The sequence below is a fragment of the Emydura macquarii genome, unplaced genomic scaffold (genome assembly GCF_026122565.2).
Source record: "Emydura macquarii macquarii isolate MOO-44397 ecotype Brisbane River unplaced genomic scaffold, CSIRO-AGI_Emac_v2 contig_1447, whole genome shotgun sequence".
In the NCBI taxonomy this organism is placed as follows: Eukaryota; Metazoa; Chordata; order Testudines; family Chelidae; genus Emydura; species Emydura macquarii.
In genome coordinates this window covers 97007-111831 of record NW_027131584.1, presented here as the reverse complement: position 1 = coordinate 111831, position 14825 = coordinate 97007, and the positions used below count along the sequence as shown (strand labels likewise).

Sequence of the window (14825 nt, the reverse complement as noted above, 5' to 3'; positions counted from 1 at the left end):
CAATTTCCTGATGTTGCTTTTCCATGTTGGCAATTGCTGAAGTTGCCACAAGACTGTTGTGGGGTTGCTCACAGGGAGAGGGATGGGCTGGATGGGGAAAGTCTCAGAGACAATCTACTACAGTGTGTCCACATTACATCACAGCCTGAGACACCCCACTGCCCTGGGAGATTGCAGAAGGGCTAGTTACACCTTTGTGGTGTGTGAATTAGGCAGGATGTCCATTCCCCATTTCGCCCTGTTTCAGGACTCTGCACCACTGCAATCTGAATACTGCACGTTCCCACCCACACAAACACATCATGAGTTCCTGGGTCTCCCCCACTCAGATTTCCTAGGCTGTCTGATTTCCTGTAAGCCTAAAACATACTTTTATTTTTACTGTATTTTGTGCTTCTCATCCTCTACAGAACTACAGACAGAGGAGAGCAGATCACCTCCTCCCAAAAATTGTCACCCTAATTGTTTTGAACCTTTAAACTGTGAGTTTAAGATTTCAGCTACTCTCCTGTAAGGTTTTCTCTGATCCAGATGACCTCACCCATCCTTAGAGGCAGCAGGACGACTTCAGTTGGAGTCACTGGAGGCTCATGACCGGTGAAAAACTGGCCTTTTATTTAAATCCCCAAATGTGCATTTGCGGTGAAATCCTGGCCCTCGTGGGAGTTTTTCAATTGATCTGAATGGGACCAAGATTTCACCCTTAGTGTGGGACTTTAGGTTCTCTGCTGCAAAGATCCTGGCTATTCTGTTCGGGTGCTGAAAGAGTCTGAAGGAAGACCCCCAGTTTCTGTGGCACCCTGAGGCCAGGCATGAAAGATGGGGATTTAAAAACACAGTGGTCCTGATTTTGCTCTCAGTGATGCCAGTGTCAATCTGGAGTGAGCCACTGAAGGCGGAATGTGAGAGCAGAATCTGGCCAGTCTGTAAAACCCTGTGTGAGCCATTTGTGTTGCGAAATGGAAAAAAAACCCACAGAGACCGAAAATACTGAGACAAAGAGGACACAGTAAGAGACAAGGGAATGATCTTAAAAAGAAATATTTGTCTAAATGATTTACAATAAATCTTTAGTCTCCGTTCTGGAGAATTCCTGCCCAAATTGTTGTTCACTTGAACCCCTCCCGAGCCTTTAGCACTACATTGATTGTAGAAACAGGCAACTCACCAAAAGGCCATGCAGCAGAGAGAGGAAATATCCTTACTGTGACCTGAGAATCCGCATATGAATCTCACGTCTGATATTTGCAGTGCTGGACAGGGACCTTTATGATTGCCTTGTACAGTCCCAGAAGACTCTCAGATTGGCCAGGACACCAGCAATTCCCTGCGCTTCGTGATCAGCAGGAAGAGCTCAAAATAGACTCTGGAGAATTTCAGGCTAAGAATCCCCTGAGAATAAATTAATTCACCGATAAGAGGCTCAGATTGTCAGAGCACTGAGTCCTGCAGACTTGCTAGAGTGGTCCTGCACTGTTAAAACACCAGAGAAAGAAGAAGAGCCAAGGGTTAGACGTGCTCATTTATCTATCAACATTTCTGTGCTGCTGCTCATTGTCATAGAATCTGAGCATCTGCTGCTACTCCCGGCTGATGAGCCCTGTGCTGAATCCATGAGACTGTGACGTGCACGTGGACAGGCTCTTGTGCATCCTTGTTTCAAACGTAGGATTTCCACACTGAGTAACAGTCCCTCCCATCCCATAGCCTCTCTGACAGAGGGCAGCACAGACTGCCCCAGCTTAGTCATAAACCTCTCAGGATGCAATATCCTGCCATAGGGAAGCGCAGCTTCATGAGACCTTTTCAAGGATCACTACGTGCCCTCAAGCCTGTGGACTAATGGCCTTTGTCTCTTTATCCCAGCTACAGTAACTGCACAGGCTGTCATTGGGGTAGGGAGGATGCAGGGAGGTGTTCAGAGATGAAAGAGGTGCCCATTGTCCATCCACATTCAATGGGACTCTGCTGCCCACTGCCCTTGTGCCTTTGACAACCTCCCCCTGGGGTCTGGTGGATCATGCGCTGGTCTGGAACTCAGGAGACCCAGTCAATTCCTGGCTTGGTCACAGAGGTTCTCTGTGACCATGGACATGTCATCTCATAATCTACCTGGGCCTCAGTTTCCCCTCTGTGAAATATTGAGAGCACTTCCCTGTCTCAGGAGGTTGTGAGGATAAAAACCTTTAATTGTGGGGTGCTCATATGGGGACCAACAGTGAGGAGGGCCATATGAGGACCCAGAGGTACAGTAATGCTTGTTTATCTCAAGCTATTATCTAAGTACTGTGATTTCGATACTGCACTGTGTGTTCCTCCCCCAGTCAGTGCAGGAACAGTCCTGCGCCCCTATTCTCCCCCTCCAGGGTCCCAACAACTCCTGCTAATATCCCCAATGCAGTTTTTTGGGGAATTTTATTTAATATATAGCTTTGAAAGTCTCTTTGTACCACTTTCTGCGCTCACATTTTCAACTCTTCATAAAATATGGCTTTGGGGAATGACATAATCATCCAGCCCAGTGAAAAAACCATTCCTAACCTTTCGTAACTGTTGTTCTTCAAGAGGTGTGGCTCATTTCCATTCCCTTACTTGTATCCATTGGGTGAGCTCTATTGCTTACTAGAGACGCTCACTTATGGTTCTGGTATATGGGACCCTGTCAACCCTCCGCTAGCTAAGATCCTTCTTGCCAGCTAACTCTAACAGAGGATCAGCTGAGGGGGGCGTGTCCTGGAATGGACATGAGCAACACAACTTGAAGAACAACAGTTATGAAAGTAGAGAAGAGAGCATGTTACCAGGTCTAAAATGGGGGGCCCATGAGCCTTGATAGTAGAAGAGTGAGATCCCAGGCTAGGATCCGCTGGCACATTTGAGGGTACAGCCTGTCCAGGCCCTTGAGAAAATGGCTGGCAATTGAGTTGGTGAAGACAGATCGGAAGTTGACCCACGAATGGAATGCTGAAACCACAGCCAGGCGAATGCTCATCAATGAGACTGATAGCCCCTGCTATTTACGTGTAGTAAGTAGTCTAGGATGAATGGCGTGGATGACTGCAGGGGTAAAAAGTTTCTCCACAGGTCAGATCAAGAACCTCTTCCACTTGTCGAGATACATCACTCTACTGGATGGTTTTCTACTCCCTAGAACAGGGGTGGGGAACCTTTTCCCTGCCAAGGGCCATTTTGAGATTGCTGCCTCCATTCGCGGGCCATGTCGCCGATTCCGCCGCCGAATTCCCCCCGCCGCCGCCGAAAAGGCGCAAACGGCGGCAGGGTTTCGGTGGCGGGAACTGCCCGACCCCCCCACGGAACCGCGCCGCCGCCGACTCCACCCCCCGCCGCTGAAATGTCGCCGCCGTTTCCGTCTTTTCGGCGGCGCGGTTTTACAGTGTCCGCGGGGTGCCGTGGGCCAGTAACCACCTCCGAGCTCCCGCCGCCGCCGAAAATGGGCAGACGGCGGCAGGGTTTCGGCGGCGCGCACTTCCCGCCCGCCCGCGGGCCGGATCAAATTCTTTCGCGGGCCGGATCCGGCCCGCGGGCCGGAGGTTCCCCACCCCTGCCCTAGAAGGACCTCTTTAGTGTTTCCTGACCATGTCAACTCTAAGGACATCAGACATGGAACTTCCAGGCCTAAAGATTCAGAAGGGTGGAGAACCAGCGTTGACGAGGCCAGGCTGGGGCTTTATCATGATCACGGAAATTCCTTCCCTCCTGACCTTCAGCAGAACTCTGAGTATGCATGGAGTGGGCAGGAACATGCAGAAAACAAATATGGAGAAGGAATGCGCCTGTAACCAAACCCGGCTAAAGGTTCAGGGAAGAGCAGAACTGCAGACACTTCTTCTTGTGCCTTGTTTTGAACAAACCTATATGGGAAACACCCCATTTTTCAAAGATGCTCTTCATGGTGTCCCAGTGAATGGACCACTCATGATTGGAAAAGGATCTTCTGAAATGATCCATAGCTCATTCTGGGTGCTGTGGCCTATAGCACTAGCCTGCTTGCTTGCATATATATAGATGCAAGTATTGTTGTTTTATTATAATAGAGTCATAGATTTATACTAAAGTATTTTAGCTGTTATTCAAGGTACCTTACAGGCCACATCCTGTATGAAAGCTAAGGCAGTTAGCATACATATGTCCGGGACCTTTGCCCCAGATAAGTAATGATGAGTTAAAGGATAAGACATATATGGTTATAACCTTTACCCTAGATAAGTCAGGAGGTATCAAAACAGAGGGGCTGTCTCAAGTTATGTCCCGAGTAAACTTCACAGATACACCACAAAACCCACAAAAGGGCCAGAAATAACAAAGATGAGATAAACAAACCATCTGGAATCAAGTGGAAAGGATGTGGATATGTCATTAATATGCACAAACTTGCCAGCCTATAGAATAAGTGTACCCTAATAATTTTGGGGTGAAGAATCCAAAATGGACTTAGAAGAAGGACGCCTACTGCTCAGGGTATGAGAAGGGGCAAATCGTTTAACTTGGGGCAAGAGATCGTGAGCTTCTCCTTCTTGAAACTTCTTTGAGTTAGTTTTAAGATTTTATTCTTCTTTTGTACTTAGTATTGTTTGTAGTGTTAGTCTTAGCCTTATAGCTCTTAGCATTTGAGCATTGTCTACTTCACCCAGCTAATCAAGAGTTGAGGAACCAGACATCTCTCACAACCAGTCATCAGGGAAGGGTGTGAGTATACTAATCCAAAGCGTACCATAGATATATATATATCTCACACGAGTTTTTAAAATAAGACCGTATTTATCCATTTGATGATTCATTTACTTTTAGTCAGTCATTTGTCTATCATTTTATGTTACCTTAATAAAAGCTTATAAAATTATACAATTTTGGCTATCACTGTGAACCCTTCCGTCGTGCACCCCGGGGTCCCTATTAAACTCTTCCGGAGCCTGATTCCAGGACAAGAACCTCATTATCTTCTGGCCACATCAATTGGTGAGCCTATAACCCCATTCAAATTACTAAACACCCAAAAGCATGTTATAGTGCCTGGAAGACTAGAAGTCTCAAGATGGATTGAGGGGTCCATGGAATTCTCACAGGCGGAGGGCTTCCTGGCAAAAGAGAGAGGAGTGTGCTCCACTCTGTCTTTATTTAGAACATTGCTGTCGTATTCTCTTTCAGAACCAACATGTATTTGCCCTCCAGGTGGTTCTGGAACATTTTGCAGGCAAGCTGCACCTCTCTGAGCTCTCTGACATTGATATGCAGCAAGACCTTTGCCGGGCACCAAAGGCATTGGGTCCTGAAGCTCCCCACATGAGCCCTCCAGACCAGCGCCAAGGCGTCCGTAACTGGAAAAAGTGAAGAGTGTCGTCTTGAGAATGGGACCCCTGGACAAACTGACCTTGGGTCCTGCCACAAAAAGACAGCATCGGTTACCATGTCTAAGCAGTCCCTCTTTGGTCAGTATACTGACAGTTGCCAGGACAGCAGCGGTCTGAGCCTCAATCTCGCATGTTGCGCAACGTAGGTGTAGGTGGCCATAGGCGTTACACATAATGTCTTGTGTAGTGGTAAGATATTTTCTGTGACCTTCTATGATGGTACCCCAGACCTAGAACCAGATGTCTGTGGAAGGAAGGCTCTGGCCTGGACTGAGTTGTGGACTGCCCCTCTGAAATCAATTATTTGAACAAGTGAGAGAGTTAACTTCTGCACAAATAATAGTAGGCCTAACTTTTCGAAGCTTGTCCATACCTAGCTCACTTTGGACTCCACCTGTGCCCTGATGCAGCCCTCAATCAGCCAATCGTCAAGGTGAGGATAAACCTGGACCCTTTGTTTCTTCAGAAATGCCACGACGACTGCCTTGCACTTGTCAAATACATGAGGAACTGCTTATAGGCCAAAGGGGAGGACAGTAAACTGGTAGTGAACCTGGTTCACTATGAATTGGAGGACTCTTATGTGACTCTGAAGGAGTGAGATGTGAAAGTATGCATCCTTCAAGTCAAGAGCAACATGCAGTCGCCTGGATGCAGAGAACAGATTATGGAGCCCAAGGAGACCATGCAAAACTTCAGCTTCTTCATTAATCTGTTGAGGTTTCTCAGGTCCAGAATGGGTCCTAGATGGCTCTTGGCTTTCGGGATTAGGAAATAATGGGAGTAGAAACCCTTACCCCTCAGTTCCAGAGGAACATCCTCTACTGCTCCCAATTTAAGGGCGTTTGCAACTCCTGGATTAGAAGCTGATCGTGAGAAGGTTTCCTGAAGGGGGATGAAGAGGGAGGATAGGAAGGAAAGAAACAACTGAATTGTAGGGAATATCCCAGTCCTATCATGATTAACACCCTAGAGTTAAAGTAATATGGGCCGACCCCTGATAGAAATCGGATAACCGGTCCAAAAAACACAGGGGGATTAGATCCAGATACTGTTCTAGTGTGTTATCCTCAATCACACCTCCAAAAGGTCTGATTTCACCCGCATCATTGTCTTCCGGACCAAGGCCTGTGAGTTGAGGAAGGACGAGGCCTTCTCTTACAGATCCTGCCACTGTCGCCTGGGAATAGTCCGAGAGGAGCACAGGTGAGTTCTACTTGAGAGGAGCTGTGTTGTGTGCTAGAGGGGTGAGTATCTGAGAGACCATTTGTTTGATTGATTGGTGCAAGTTACAGGGACTGTCTGAAAGTTGACTGTGTGTGTCATTGTTTAAAAAGTGTGAATTGGGAGTGCTTTGTTCCAGGTGGGCCTTGAGTGGTTGATTGGAGAGGGAGTCACTGAGCCGGGGCAACTGCTTTGAGTCAGCAGCCTTATAAGAAGCAGCCAGTTGCGAACCAAGTGACCTGTGAACAGAGGAGAGGCAAACAGAAGGAGTTTGCCTGGGAGTTCACCTTGGGGGAGAGCCCATAGCGTGTTTTTGCCTTTCAGACTTAGCTGAGCAGTAAATACAGCATCTGAAGAGGGTCTCAGAGGAAGGATATGGAAAGTGAGCAATCTGCTGTTGTCACCTGCACTGGATGTGCTATGTTTGTCTTTCTCCCACAGGATACAGCCGAGTTCATCTGTACCAAGTGCAGGCTGGTTTCCATATTGGAAGAGAAGGTTAAAGGACTAGAAATCCAAGCATCAACGCTGTGTTACATTAAAAAAAACAAAGTCTTTCTCAATCGAATACATGATTTGTTACTGCGAGCACAGCATGAGGATGAATCAGAGAAGATAGTGCAGGGGATACCAAAGAAGGGGGAAGAAAATTGGCAGCATGTGACCTCCCGAAGAAAGAGAACCTATATGCCAATCATGGAAATATACGTCAGAATTAGTTTTCAGGCTCTCTGCATGGGTACAATGGCAGAGAACAATTTGAAAGACTCATATGAGGGAATGGATCAGAAGGAAACCCTGTTGATCAGAAGGCATGGGATGTATTGTCCATGGGATGGGGGTTCCATGACCACCGCTCCCAAGAGGAAGAGAAGGGTGGTGGTGGTTGGGAACTCCCTCCTAAGCGGGACGGAGTCATCCATCTGCCATCTGGACTGGGAAACTAGAGAAGTGTGCTGCTTGCCTGGAGCTAGGATTCAGGATGTGATGGAGAGACTGCCAAATCTCATCAAGTCCTCAGACCGCTTCCCCTTCCTACTTCTCCATGTGTGTACCAATGACACTGCCAAAAATGACCTTGAGCAGATCACTTGTGACTATGTAATTCTGAGAAGAAGGATAAAGAAGTTTGATACACAAGTAGTATTCTCATCTATCCTCCCAGTTGAAGGAAAAGGCCCAGGTATGTAGCGTCGCAATGCGGAAGTAAATGTGTGGTTACGCAGGTGATTTCAGAGAGAGGGCTTTGGATTCTTCAACCATGGGATGTTGTTCCAGGAAGGATTACTAGGACGAGACGGAATTCACCTAAGAGACAGAGAAGAGTAGCTTTGCAGACAGGCTGGCTAACCTTGTGAGGAGGGATGTAAACTAGGTTCGATGGCGGATGGGGACCTAAGCCCGGAGGAAAGTGGGGAAATGGGTCACCAAAAGGAAGCAGAAGGAGGAGGGTGCAACACGGGAGGCCTCTGGAATTGCACAGTAGGGCAATCAGCCACTTATCTCAACTACCTGTACACAAAAGCAGGAGGAATTGGAAGTCCTGGCACAGTCAAGAAACTATGACATGATTGGAATAACCGAAACTTGGTGGGTAACTCACATGACTGGAACACTGTCATGGATGGGTATAAACTGTTCAGGAAGGACAGGCAGGGGTGAAAGGGTGGAGGAATTGCACTATATGTAAGAGAGCACTAGGATTGCTCTGAGCTCCAATATGAAACTGGAGATAAGTCAGTTGAGAGTCTCTGGGTTAAGTTTAGAAGCAAGAACAATAAGGGTGATGTCGTGGTGGGTGTCTGTTACAGACCACCAGACCAGGAGGACGAGGTAGATGAGGTTTTCTTCACTCAACTAGGAAAAGTTTCCAGTTCACAGGATCTGATTCTCATGGGGGACTTCAATCACTCTGACACCTGATGGAAGAGCAATACAGCAGAGCACAAACAATCCAGGAAGTTTTTGGAGAGTGTCGCAGACAATTTCCTGGTGCAAGTGCTGGAGCAACTAACTAGAGGCCGTGCTTCTCTTGACCTGCTGCTCACAAACAAGGGAGATTTGGTAGGGGAAGTAGAAGTGGGTGGCAACCTGGGCATCAGTGACCATAAGATGGTCGAGTTCAGGATCCCGACAAAAGGAAGAAAGGAGAACAGCAGGATTCGGACCCTGGACTCCCTCAGGAAGCTGGCTCTGTGGGATGTGGGGAAAGCGGTGGACATGATATACCTTGACTTTAGCAAAGATTTTGATATGGTCTACCACAGTATTCTTATCAGCAAGTTAAATAAGTATGGGTTGGATGAATGGACTATAAAATGGATAGAGAGCTGCCTAGATCATCGGCCTCAATGGGTAGTGATAAATGGCTCCATGTCTAGCTTGCAGCTGGTCACAAGCGGAGTGCCCCGGGTGTCAGTACTGGGGCCAGTTTTCTTCAATATATTCATTAATTATCTGGAGGATGGGGTAGATTGCACCCTTAGAAAATTTGCAGATGACACTAGTATAGAGGGAGTGATAGATACCCTGGAAGGTAGGGATAGGTTACAGAGTGACCTAGACAAATTGGAAGATTGGGCCAAAAGATATCTGATGAGGTTTGACAAGGACAAATGCAGAATCCTGCACTTAGGATGGAAGAATTCCATGCAGAGCTACAGATTGGGGACCGACGAGCTAGGCAGCAGTTCTGCAGAAAAGGACCTGGGGGTTACAATGGATAAGAAGATGGATATGAGTCAGCAATGTGCCATGGTTGCCAAGAAAGCAAATAGCATATCGGGCTGCATTAGTAGGATCATTGCCAGCAGATTGAGGGAAGTGATTATTCCCCTCTATTTCGCATTGGTGAGGTCTCATTTCAAATATTGTGTCCAGTTTTGGCCCCCCACTACAAAAAGAATGTGGAGAAGTTGGACAGATCCAGTGGAGGGCAACAAAAATGATTAGGGGGCTGGAGCACAAGACTTAAGAGGAGAGTCTGAGGGAACTAGGTTTGTTTGGTCTGCAAAACAGAAGATTGAGGGGGATTTGACAGCAGCCTTTAACTACCTGAAAGAGGTTCCAGGAAGGATGGTGATAGACTGTTCTCAATGTTGGTAGATGACAGAACAAGAAGGAATGGTCTTAAGTTGCAGTGGGGGAGGTCTAGGTTGGATATTAGGAAAATGTTTTTCACTAGGAGGGTGGTGAAGCACTGGAATGTGTTACCTAGGGAGGTGGTGGAATCTCCATCTTTAGAGGTTTTTAAGATGTGGCTTGACAAAGCCCTGGCTGGGATGATTTAGCTGAGGTGAGTCCTGCTTTGAGCAGGAAGTTGGATTAGATGACCTCTTTAGTTTCCTTACAACTCTATGATTCTAAGACCCCCGTTTCGGGCAAGGCAGGTTGCTGCTCACCAGAAGCCACCTTCTGGCAGCTGCCTGTGGCGAGGCCTTTCTCCTTTTCTCTTGGGCAGCCGAACTAGCACTTGGGAATCTACCCATTCCCCCCCCCCAGTCATAGTCCAGGAGGTCTCTGATCCTGGTGATGCCTGCCAGGACGAACCTCTGTTGAAACGAGGGGGCCTCCGTCACCTACACACGGAGTTTGGGGTTGTGTATCAGAGGCTCCGGGATGAGGTCCTCCCCCTCTGCGACTGCAATGGACCTGAAGGTGAGACCTGGACATTTGGTTCGGCACTACCACACCCATTTGGGCTGTCACGGGTCAAAAGCCTCTCCTGGCAAGGAGGTAGGCTGTATTACCCCCCACCCCTGGAGGGTGGAAGAACACTAAGGGGTGAAACAGTTCCCTGACCTACCACTAGAAGGAAGCGCTGGACCCCCCGAGGTAGAGGAAGAGCTTTGCGACAGCAAGTATAGGCTAAAACAGGCAGCTATAAGAAAAATAAGGGAAAAAATGGGAAGGTTAAAGGAAAGAAGGAGCCCTGCCCTGTGGGAGTGGAGACCCCCAACCGAGAGTCTCTGGGATGTAAGAAAACTTCACAGTCTGTCCCTCACACAACCCAGGCCTCCCTCCCACTCCCTGTCTGTGCTGTGCTGATGCCAAATAACAAAGGAAAGCTTTCATTAGATATGCAGCCCCAAAGTAGACCAAGCTAGTTATTGAAACAAAGCTTTTGTTATGAACACATTGGTCTCTACATCAAACAACAAAGGAAAGTTTTCATCAGAGTTTTCTTTTATTTAATCCAAGCTGTGCTACAAGCCCCAGCAGAGGTTGCTCCACGTTAGCAACAAAGCTCTGAGTGGACAATTAAATTCAAAATCAGAACCTCAGTCCTGGTACTTGTGCCCTGCCGGAGGGTTGGCAGATGTTTTAAACTAAAAACGGCAAATGACGGCAGCCTGGCCGTTCCAGAGCACCCCTTGTGGATTTTCCCAGATCTCCTGAATTCAGGACCTGCCCCTCCAGCCAGATTTCTTTAAAGTCCCACTCCTTCCCGGGCAGTAATGTCCTTCAAGTAATGTCCTGCAACAGCATGGGAGCAAATGGAGAAAACTCTAAAATGTTTTCCATCCCTTCTGGACTTCCCTTTGATGAGAACTCGGAGAGACGGATTTGCAGAGGCTTTTGACATAACCCTGCATGGAGTAAGTCGGCTGCTGGAAGCCAGAGTGAGATCATGATGCTTGTGGGCTGGTTACTGGTGCAAGGCCGTAACTCGTCACAGCACAAGTGTTAAGGCCCCCAAGGTTACAAGGCAGATGGTAACAGACCCCTTTACTGGTCTAGGTGATGCCCAAAATGTCACAGGTTATGCCACTTTGCAGCGTCGAAGTGGGATGCTGTCTGGGAATCAACTTGATGACAGAGGGCATGTGGGAAACTCTTCAGAGACAACAAGTAATTTGCATTAGAAAAGGGAATTTGACTAGTATAGAACTGGAAAGCCTGAGGTTGTGTCTTTGTTTATTTTCCGTATAACTCATCTATGTTTGCTTCTCCTAACTATTTCATCTTTATACCTGTGATTTTTCTATTAAATAGACTTTTCGTTTATTTTGACATCAGTCTCTGTGCAATGTGTGTCCCAAAACGAACTGATAGTAGAGGGGAGATTTCATGCCTTCGGGTGGGGCAGGGATGAACAAGAGGGGAAAACTCTAGGCGGCTGCTAGTTAAGAATTGAGTGAGACTGATTTGGTGCCTTGTGGATTGCACACGGGGACAAAAGAGTCAAAGATGGAGGAGAGTGGGGAATGGTGAGAATCAGCAACCATACTGATGGAAAATGGGGTTGAGAGCATATGAGAAGTCACCATTGCTGGTGGTGTAGATGTCATGGAAAGGCCAAGTCACAGGGTGTGTGGGGATGGAGGCGGAAGAGTGACACTGAACGGGATCAGGTGATCGGCAGAGAGAGCAGTGTTTGGTGATGGAGTGATAAGACATTAGGTGTGAGGAACTTCTGAAACTGTGAACTGCCACAAGTATGAGCTCAACCACGTTGGGACAAAGCACCCTTGATTAACGAGGAGACATACTTTCCCCCTCTTGTCGCTCAGGTTTAAAGTCAGTGGCCCCAAGCGATCACATTCTGCAGGTGTATTTTCTGACTTTCTCACGGAGCTCTTTGGTTTTGACCCCATAAATGATAGGGTTGAGCATGGAGGGGACAAGGATATAGAGGTTGGCCAAGAGGATGTGAATGTGGGCAGCGATGCCCTGACCGAACCTGTGTGTCAGGGCAGAGAAGAGGATGGGAGTATAAAACATCAGCATCACACAGATGTGAGCTGTGCAGGTGTTGAGGGCTTTCTGGTGGGCTTTCTTTGACGAGATGCTGAGGACGGCCCTGATGATCAGCCCGTAAGACAGGCCAATGAATGTCAAGTCTAACCCGATGATGACTGATGTTGTCACCAGGCCGTACATCCGGTTGACTGTGGTGTCCCCACAAGACATCTTCACCACAGCCATGTGCTCACAGTACGTGTGGAGGATAATGCGGTTGGTGCAGAATGGCAGTCTCCGCAAGAGCAGGGGCCAAGGCAGAATCAAGAGAACAGCTCGTATCAAACACACTAGCCCTAGCTTAGCGATTCGTGCGTTGGTGAGGATGGTGGCGTATCTCAGAGGATCACATATGGCGACGTAGCGATCGAAGGCCATTGTCACGAGGACGGCTGATTGCGTAGCAGCAACTGTGTGAAGGAAGAACATCTGGGTGAGGCAGCCATCCACAGTGATGCCTTTGGAACTGAACCAAAATATGCACATTGCCTTCGGCATGATGCAGGTAGACATGCCGATGTCTGTGAGCGCCAGCATGCAGAGCAGCAGGAACATGGGCTTGTGCAGGACCTGCTCTTTGCTCACAACAAACAGAACCATGACATTTCCCAGGAGGCTGATGATGTAGAACATAGAGAAAGGGATGGAAATCCAGATGTGGGCAGCTTCCAGCCCCGGGATGCCATTAAGGATAAATGTTGACGGTTCTGAGGGGGTGAGGTTGAAAGCTGACATGAGAAGGTTGAGATGCTGATCAGGATCTGAAATGCTGACGATGCCTGTGAGGGGAAAGAAGCCTAGAGAGGGGGTTAGGTACTTGGTCACAATTAGCATAGTAAATATTTTATAGTAAATAACAATCTAGAAAGGGGGGTGAGCAGTGAGTTGGCAGCATTTGCAGATGGCAACTAATTATTTAGGCCTTAATCCAGTCCTGAGATGTTCTCAGACATCCAAGCTCGGTGAACAAGCAGCATGGTGGTAGATGACGTTTGATGTCAGTAAGTGCAACTTACATGCCCATTGGAAGGAAAAGGTTGAACTCTTCAAACGCCTTACAGGGTGAACTCAGGACAGGTGCCTGGTGTCATGGTGCACGGCTCTTTGAAAACCTGCTCAAAGTGGTAGCACGAGAAGTAAGGAAAAAGTAGGGACACAGGAGTAATGGTTTGGGGAATAATACCGAAAATACAATCCATGAGTTCAATTTGTCTATGCTTCACCCCCCTATGGACTTCTCTGTGCAATACTGAGCACCCTTCTCAAATAGGACATTGCAGAACTAGAGGGGTTCAGGGAAGGGCAACGAGAAAGATCAAGGGTCTGGGAAAATGCTTACAGGGACAGAGGTTGAAAAGACTGGGGTTGTTACCTTAGAAAGGAGAGAAATAAGAGGGGATTTCAGAAGAGTCTTTTAAATACTGACTGGTAGAGAGTATTTCAAGAATGTGTTCTCCCTTTCTCATAGCACAAGGTCAAGAGGCTACTCAATTAAACTCATTGCCACAGGATGATCTGAGGCAAGGAGCTAAGCTAAAATTGGAAAGTTTTTGGTCATTTATATGGAGAGTAAGAATTTTTTGTTTCAATAGTAACAGCTAAATAAATATAATGGAAAGCCTGTACACCTGCGTGTTTCAGGGCACATGCTAATCTCTGGCTCCTTTGGGAGCCACTGTGGTTGTTGCTGACAGAGAGAGAACACTGGACTAGATGGACCATAGGTCTGATCCATGATGCAATTAGGCTGTTGGATAGGTGCCAAGTTTTCCCAATGAAAGCAGACATTATCATGGCAGACTGGGATTTTGTGCTTTTTTCCATCCCTTGTTTCTTTTGATGAGAAACTTTCTTGAAGGTGCCCAGTCTATTTGTTATTCTGCCTTGTTAACTGACAGGGGTAAGCAGAGACACCCGTCAGCAACCCAGATGCTTACACATCTCATGCTTGAATACTGATAAAATTTACAGGTGCCACAAAAGGGGAGGGATTGTAAATTATGAAGAGGACAGGTCACCAAAGAACGTGGGGATAAAGGATGTCAGTTCTGGGCCACATCCCTGGGGGGCTGGGAGTTGGGCCCAGGCTTTGGACACAAATTGTCCTCCGCAGGACCCCTGACTTGGGCTGAAAAGGCCATGTACTACACAAGCAATAGTCATGTGCAAACCACAGCACCTTTCTAGCCTTGAAGTTAGGGAAGGAGGGAGCAAATCAGAGCAACTTTCTAGCAGTGTCCAGAGCAGGGCAAACCTGCCCAATAGGCACCATGGTAACGGGCAGGCTATGTTCCCCTTTCGCCCCCCTGACCATTCCTCCCCTCACCACCTGGACAAAGAATGTGGTCAGAGGCTGTTCTCTCTTCTTTCCCAGGAAGCATGCCTGTTAGGGAAGGCTCGGGATCTCTCCCCCTAGTTCTTCCTTGTAGCTAGTTATTAAGGGACTTCATGGTAATTCCTGCTGTTAAGATAAATGTGCAAGTTTTGTGG

At 47.6% G+C, this 14825-nt stretch overlaps 1 protein-coding gene across 1 annotated transcript; it reads right to left on the bottom strand.

The window, feature by feature from the left end:
- Positions 1–12131: 12131 nt before the first annotated feature.
- LOC137156346 (olfactory receptor 52P1-like) lies at positions 12132–13256 on the bottom strand. Its single transcript, XM_067553066.1, has one exon. It carries the CDS (start codon positions 13167–13169, stop codon positions 12132–12134), a length of 1038 nt encoding a protein of 345 aa, XP_067409167.1. The 5' UTR covers positions 13170–13256.
- Between the last annotated feature and the right edge of the window lie 1569 nt (positions 13257–14825).